Source organism: Bison bison, unplaced genomic scaffold (genome assembly GCF_000754665.1).
Source record: "Bison bison bison isolate TAMUID 2011002044 unplaced genomic scaffold, Bison_UMD1.0 scf7180017864174, whole genome shotgun sequence".
NCBI lineage: Eukaryota > Metazoa > Chordata > Mammalia > Artiodactyla > Bovidae > Bison > Bison bison.
The window spans coordinates 1,092,572-1,100,559 of NW_011494746.1; the positions used below are offsets into that span (position 1 = coordinate 1,092,572).

Consider the following 7,988-nt stretch of genomic DNA (forward strand, 5'->3'; position numbering starts at 1 on the left):
GATGACACTGAAAATGTGGCAATGTCCCTAGGTCTCAAATGCTGTTTATGACAAAACTATTTGACAATTTGCTGGCTCTATCACATTAGTTCTGAAATTTAAAGTACCAGATAATATCTTCAATTCTCAGATTTTCATCTACCACATTTAAATGCTATTATTTTTTGTTTTTCTGGCTGCACACATGGCATATGGGATCTTAGTTCCCAGTGGAAGCACAGTCTTAATCACAAACCACCAAGGAAGTCCCTCAAATACTATTTTAAATGGCTAGATCAGATCAGATCAGTCGCTCAGTCGTGTCCGACTCTCTGCGACCCCATGAATCGCAGCACGCCAGGCCTCCCTGTCCATCACCAATTCCCGGAGTTCACCCAGACTCACGTCCATCGAGTCAGTGATGCCATCCAGCCATCTCATCCTCTGTCGTCCCCTTCTCCTCCTGCCCCCAATCCCTCCCAGCATCAGAGTCTTTCCCAGTGAGTCAACTCTTCGCATGAGGTGGCCAAAGTACTGGAGTTTCAGCTTTAGCATCATTCCTTCCAAAGAAATCCCAGGGCTGATCTCCTTCAGAATGGACTGGTTGCATCTCCTTGCAGTCCAAGGGACTCTCAAGAGTCTTCTCCAACAACACAGTTCAAAAGCATCAACTCTATGGTGCTCAGCCTTCTTCACAGTCCAACTCTCACATCCATACATGACCACAGGAAAAACCATAGCCTTGACTACATGAACCTTTGTTGGCAAAGTAATGTCTCTGCTTTTGAATATGCTATCTAGGTTGGTCATAACTTTCGTTCCAAGGAGTAAGTGTCTTTTAATTTCATGGCTGCAATCTCCATCTGCAGTGATTTTAGAGCCCAGAAAAATAAAGTCTGACACTGTTTCCACTGTTTCCCCATCTATTTCCCATGAAGTGATGGGACCGGACGCCATGATCTTCGTTTTCTGAATGTTGAGCTTTAAGCCAACTTTTTCACTCTCCACCTTCACTTTCATCAAGAGCTGTTTTAGTTCGTCTTCACTTTCTGCCACAAGGGTGGTGTCATCTGCATAGCTGAGGTTATTGATATTTCTCCCGGCAATCTTGATTCCAGCTTGTGCTTCTTCCAGTCCAACATTTCTCATGATGTACTACTCTGCATGTAAGTTAAATAAACAGGGTGACAATATACAGCCTTGACGAACTCCTTTTCCTGTTTGGAACCAGTCTGTTGTTCCATGTCCAGTTCTAACTGTTGCTTCCTGACCTGCATACAGATTTCTCAAGAGGCAGATCAGGTGGTCTGGTATTCCCATCTCTTTCAGAATTTTCCACAGTTTGTTGTGATCCACACAGTCAAAGGCTTTGGCATAGTCAATAAAGCAGAAATAGATGTCTTGCTTTTTCCATGATCCAGCGGATGTTGGCAATTTGATCTCTGGTTCCTCTGCCTTTTCTAAAACCAGCTTGAACATCAGGAAGTTCATGGTTCACATATTGCTGAAGCCTGGCTTGGAGAATTTTGAGCATTACTTTACTAGCGTGTGAGATGAGTGCAATTGTGCGGTAGTTTGAGCATTCTTTGGCATTGCCTTTCTTTGGGATTGCAATGAAAACTGACCTTTTCCAGTCCTGTGGCCACTGCTGAGTTTTCCAAATTTGCTGGCATATGGAGTGCAGCACTTTCACAGCATCATCTTTCAGGATTTGGAATAGCTCCACTGGAATTCCATCACCTCCACTAGCTTTGTTCGTAGTGATGCTTTCTAAGGCCCACTTGACTTCACATTCCAGGATATCTGGCTCTAGGCCAGTGATCACACCATCGTGATATCTGGGTCGTGAAGATCTTTTTTGTATAGTTCGTCTGTGTATTCTTGCCATCTCTTCTTAATATCTTCTGCTTCTGTTTAAATGGCTAAGGTCTGCCTAAATTCTGGCCTCCAGATAAAATGAAGATTAATGGAAGATTACATTTTACTTGCATTGCACTACATTATCCTAGTGTATCAATGGCCTTTCACAAGAAAAAAATGTTCCCTGCTCATGTCTGATAGCACTATTACATGAATAATCGACAATACAGTGAATTCTCCTCACCCCACCCCCAAATTTAACTTACCCTGTCATAGAGCTCAATGATTAAGTGATAAGCAGCTTCATCACTTCCAAACTGAAAATCTACAATTCTATCCACACCAAGCTGCTTTGCACTGACTAATCTCCGACTCTTCAAATGTTTTCGGCACTAGCAAGAAAGAGAAGAAAAAGGCATTTAAATAGTAAAAGTGAATTTCTAATCATTCGGTATTGGTTTATAAGTAAGTTTCTCCTTCTAATTTCCATTAGGAATAATATCTTAAGACTAGTAGATAAAACAGTATAGTCTTAAAATCAAAACTTACAGAATGATAATCAGAAGAAATACATTTTATTTCAGACCACTCTGACTGCTAACTCTGAAACAGTATTTCATATTCAATTTTTAAGTAGACAATAACAGATAATGAAATTTACTTTTTTGCTTTATACACTGCTAAATAAATTCCTGTTCTTGTCCTGAAGACCACACACAAAACTGTAACCTTTTTTAAAAGCCTCTTTCTACTCCACTTTTTTAAATATCCCAAATTCCCTTTTGTGTGTTTGTGTCCAAGATTAATGATTTCCACTAATCTTTCAGTTCAAATACAAATTCTGAACCATGAGCTTACTGAAATACTGTAAATCAGTCCTCCAACTTACAACTAATAACCTATTCTCACGAACTTTATTAACAAAGCCCAAGCAGAATTTTTCTGGTACTATCTCCAAGTTTTTGAACAACTTAGCTCAACTCCAAATGCAGCAACTCCTATCTTTTATCAAATCCCATTTCTATGCCTAGTCATAAGGTTCTTGTTCTTATCAGCAATTAAAATAAAATGAACATATTAAACCCAAAGGCAACTTACTTGGTAAATACCTACTGTTTTATATTACACGTACTACCCTTCGAAGTGAAAGTCACTCAGTCGTGTCTGACTCTTGCGATCCCATGGACTATAGCCCCCCGGCTCCTCTGTCCGTGGGACTCTCCAGGCAAGAATACTGGAGTGGGTTGCCATTTCCTTCTCCAGGGGATATTCCCAACCCAGGAATTGAACCTGAGTCTCCTGCAATGCAGGCAGATTCTTTACCAACTGAGCTATGAGGGAAACCCATACTACTCTTTAGTATAAATATCTTATGTACGACATCAACCAAAAACAAAACTACTCTGTGGCTCCTTAAAAAATTTTTAACAATTGTTTCTCATTTTTTAATTTGAAAGACCTCTTAGTCAAGACCAGAAAGAAAGGATGCTTTCTTTTCCTCAAGACTCAACTCCAAGACAAATTTTACAGATAAATTCATCTAAAACCATCTTTAAAAAAGAAAAAAAGAAGAAGAAATATCCAGGGTCATTCTTCAAATCAATGCCAATTCTTTCATAACTAAGAAGAGTTCTCCAGAGCTACAGTTCAAACTGACTAAAATTCTCATTTTATGTATTCAGGCAGAATTTTATACTCACATTATATTGAGGCAGATATGAGACTTTTCAACCTTCACAGAATAAATAATCTCCCCCTCCTAAATTTAACAGTTTTCATTTAGAAGTGGCCTACATTAATTTTGATTTAAACAGTGACCTACATTCAGGGCTATCTTTAAATCCCCAGGTGAAAATCATAGTCAATTTCCCCAGTAATATTTTTATGAGAAAAATAAAGTTAAAATGAAGATAAAAGGCATCTTTGAATGGAATAGAAGTCCACACCATGGAATGGTAAAAAAGGGAAAATTATCATGAGTATAGGCAGACATATAATACATATGTAAAACCTCTTTTTTCTTTCTCTACTAGCATCTTGGTGAAAACAAGCTTCTGTCAGTGTCACAAAGCTGTATCTGGCATTCCCAAATGTGAGAATCAGGAAAAGTCACTGATTTACCACATACTAAACATGATCCTGCCTGACATACAACAGTAACAGCTGTAGATATTTATAAAGTGCTTAATGTTGTCTACTCCACTGGAGGGAATTTGTATACATATTTAGATTGACATGTATACCTAACTCAAAGTTTTTTGTTTGTTTTTTTTTTTTTTTGAGTGTCTGATCTCCTATTGATATAGCCTTATTTGGGGATGTTTACACAATCCCAAAAGCATATAGCTTATTATCTGTTATATCATCTGTAAAACTGAAATGATATTTGTTCTTCATATCCACTGAGTTGCTAAACAACTCAAATGAAGTATTATTCCTTGAAGAGTGCTATACAAATATAAAGTGTCATTATTATTAAGGACAATTTCCAAAAGATACATTTTGGGTTACTATTAAGTAAATGAAACTTTTAAGAATTTGATAATTTTGTGACAGGCCTTGCGATTTGGGAAACACTTACCTAACGTGTAATCCAAAACAGATTCTAAGTTGCTGGGGATAAGGATCTTCTCTGTAAAGCCTCTAATGAAATAACACAATGCCAAAACAAATAAATTTCTGAAGGAAAGTGAGGAGGAGAGGAAGAAGGAAATTAATACATATGGAGCCCTACTATGTGTCAGGCATTGTGTTAGGTGCTTTACATTTAACTTCAATCAATCCTCACCAATAACCCCGTAACAGAGGCATTATCTATATTTTACATTTAAAGAAACAAGTCCCAAGAGGTTAAGTAAAATTTCCAAGTTATAAAAGTATTCAAGCAGCAAAATCAGTAATTCAAAGTTATGTATATCTGAGTCTAACGTCTTTCCTCTGTACCACGACCTCTCAGTATACCTGTTATGTCAATAAGCAAATGGGTAATACATTCACAGATGCAGGATCTCAGTTTTAACAGTAAAACAGAGAGAAGTGAAAAGTAAAAAAGATATGGCTGGTAGCATACTAATGTCATTGAGTATTCCAACAAAATACATACTGGCAGCTGAAAAGTGAACCGTGGAAGACAAGGCTAGGGAAGGAGGGCAGAACACAGAAAGCCAAGAGTGCTGGGGTGCAGGATACAGACTCAGATATCAGACAATTGTAAAAGGTGGGGTAACTAATCAAAATGATGCTGTAGAAAGATCACTGCTGGTCTGAAACAAATTTTTTTTGATAGTGAGAAGCACAGAGTTAAAAGACTATAATGTCCAGCTCTATAAAAGCTTGAATTAGAATGGTAACTTTGGGAAGGAAAGATCTGGAACACAAAGTGGTGTGATGGGTAAAAGGAAGAAGTTAATAAACATCTCCTTTATTCATCCTGTATGTCTCAACTACTCTGTATTTATCTGTTTTATTTATACCAACGAAGAAAAACCAGTTTATAACTTCAATTGTTAGTGACCACTCTCAGGGCCTTAACATTAAGCTTCAAGTATAATAAGGTTTACCTTCATGGCAAAACTAGACGGCATCATATTCTTAGGCCACTCAAATTCTGTTGTGTGAATTCGTATGCCAGATTCGAGTAAAAGTGTAGCTTTAAAGTCTGGTCTGTAGAAGAAAAAAGTCAAAATGTCTTTAGGGTCCTACCAGCACTAACAGTAGGTTGCTTTAAAAAAAAAAATTAATGACATAAGATAAAACAAGCCTATAAAACGCTCTTACTTTTGAAGACGAATAAGATACGTTTTATTATCCACATCGTAAACATTGTTTACTCTCATTCCTAGCAAGCTGCAAAAAGAAAAGAAACAAGTAATAAATCATACTACCATTTGAAACATAAAACTCCCCACAATTTAAAGCGTAAGCGGAAACACAGCCTGCCAAAGAGGGAATCTTTAAAGACAGGGGGTCAACCAGAGTGCAGAGGCTGCTGCTACTGCTAAGTCATTTCAGTCGTGTCCGACTCTGTGCGACCACATAGATAGCAGCCCACCAGGCTCCTCTGTCCCTGGGATTCTCCAGGCAAGAATACTGGAGTGGGTTGCCATTTCCTTCTCCAATGCAGGAAAGTGAAAAGTGAAAGTGAAGTCGTTCCGTCGTGCCCGACTCTTAGCGACCCCATGGACTGCAGCCCACCAGGCTCCTCCATCCATGGGATTTTCCAGGCAAGAGTACTGGAGTGGGGTGCCAGAAGGCCAGCAACCTTCTGGCTAAACCTCGAATGTAACTGTTTTAAAAAAGTGATAGACCAGCTCCAGGAACATACAATGCTTTAAAGAGTTTTTTTTAAGTGATCCAATACATGTATTAGGAAATACAGTAAAATCTAACTCAACTAATTACAGAAGAAAAAATGTAAACGAAGCCCTGAGAAATATGACAAAGCTCACACAGCTAAATAATATTAATAAAATATTAATAAAAACCGAACTAGAATGCAGATCTCCGGCCGAATCTATTACCTCCAGCTAAAACTCTTTGGGGTGAGGAGGAGAGTCTACCAAACCAAGCCTCTGGTCTGGAAACCTCTGGAACTAATGACTTAACTCTGGTGTCCTGGCGTCCACCTGACTTCTTTGAGTAAACGTTTCCTGCCAGACCGGGGCGACTCAGGCCGGCAAGCGGAGAGCCCTGCCAAAGTGGGACGCAAGACCTGGCGAGACCAGCAGCCCACGAGAGCCGGGGGGTGGCGCACGTGGCCGCCGGGGTCCCCCCGGTATCCTCAGGGCCACGGAAAGATGTCACGCGCTCGCCCACTCAGGCCTAGCCAGGTCTATAGGAGAACAGCACCCGGGGGAGGGGGGGGGCGGGGAGGGAAAACACAAGGCCCTTCTTATTTCTACGGTAGGGCCATGGCCTCTGCCTCCTGCACCCCCTGCACAAGCTTGGTCACCCGACGTACGGTACCTGGCATTCAGCTCCGCAAGTACCGCACGGAGGTCAACGGTGCTAAAGCGGGTCTTCATGGCGAGCCTCGAGGTTCTCTACCGCAGTTTCCTCCACTGCCGGCCTGACTCAACGCCGCTACTCTTATGCGCAGGCGCACTAGGCGGATCTACGGCCGCGCAGAAGATCCAATACTCCTCGAAGCGAACGTCTTTGAGTCACATTTTGTGAAGAGTTTGGCAGTCAAGTCGTCGTCGATTAGCTTTTCGTCGTACCAAAACAATTCGAAATAGATACAAATTATTCTCTTGAAACTGCATTCCTTCCTGGAAAGCTCACAAACTAGTCCGGTTACTTTGCTCCCTTGCCTCTCGGGATTCAAGCCAGCCCCCATAGTGACCCCTACTGGTCATAACAATTTATGAACAACGTACTAGGAGGATTTCCCCAGGTACCGCTTTGTGTACCTGAGGAACTACCACTTTCCCTGGGGCGTACACTGTTGAAATTTAACGCAGTGGACTATTTCATTCGCCCTACAGTTACCCTCAATGATCAAGGCAAACCAACTCTTAAAAAAAAAAAGTTCCTATTCTGATAAGTCTTGCTCGCCGAAGAGCATTTTGCGTTTTACTGTGAGATTCTTATCCATTCTAGGTATTGGGAGAACCTGGGCTCAGCATAGTACCCGATATACAATGCTGCTCCTGCTGCTAAGTCGCTTCAGTCGTGTCCGACTCTGTGCGACCCCATAGACGGCAGCCCACCAGGCTCCCCCGTCCCCGTGATTCTCCAGGCAAGAACACTGGAGTGGGTTGCCATTTCCTTCTCCAATGCATGAAAGTGAAAAGTGAAAGTGAAGTCGCTCAGTCGTGTCCGACTCTTCGCGACCCCATGGACTGCAGCCCACCAGGCTCCTCCGTCCATGGGATTTTCCAGGCAAGAGTACTGGAATGGGGTGCCATCGCCTTCTCCGTGATATACAATAGGGGCTCCATAAACACTTGGCAACCTTAATATTCAGTTGTTTCGCTAGATAATGGTGAAGTAAGATTAAAAATAAAAATGAAAAGATATTAAAAAATAAGAAAGCCTTTTTTAAGGTAAGAACTCAAAAGAGACGGGGTCTCGCTATGTTGCCCAGGCTGGAGTACAGTGGCTATTCACAGGCGCGATCCCACTACTGATCAGCACGGGAGTTTTGA

General features: G+C 41.0%; 1 protein-coding gene across 2 annotated transcripts in view; it reads right to left on the bottom strand.

Annotated features, from left to right (window-relative positions):
• Window positions 1-7,988, bottom strand: part of NEMF (nuclear export mediator factor) — a 230,716-nt gene that overhangs the window by 48,012 nt on the left and 174,716 nt on the right. For both annotated transcript variants that reach the window (XM_010842245.1, XM_010842244.1), the window contains exons 4-7: window positions 6,805-7,045; window positions 5,617-5,685; window positions 5,400-5,502; window positions 2,106-2,231 (exon numbers count right to left, since the gene is read on the bottom strand). In XM_010842245.1, the coding sequence (XP_010840547.1) occupies window positions 2,106-2,231; window positions 5,400-5,502; window positions 5,617-5,685; window positions 6,805-6,863 (357 nt within the window). In that variant the 5' untranslated portion in view covers window positions 6,864-7,045. The remainder of the gene's footprint in view (window positions 1-2,105; window positions 2,232-5,399; window positions 5,503-5,616; window positions 5,686-6,804; window positions 7,046-7,988) is intronic.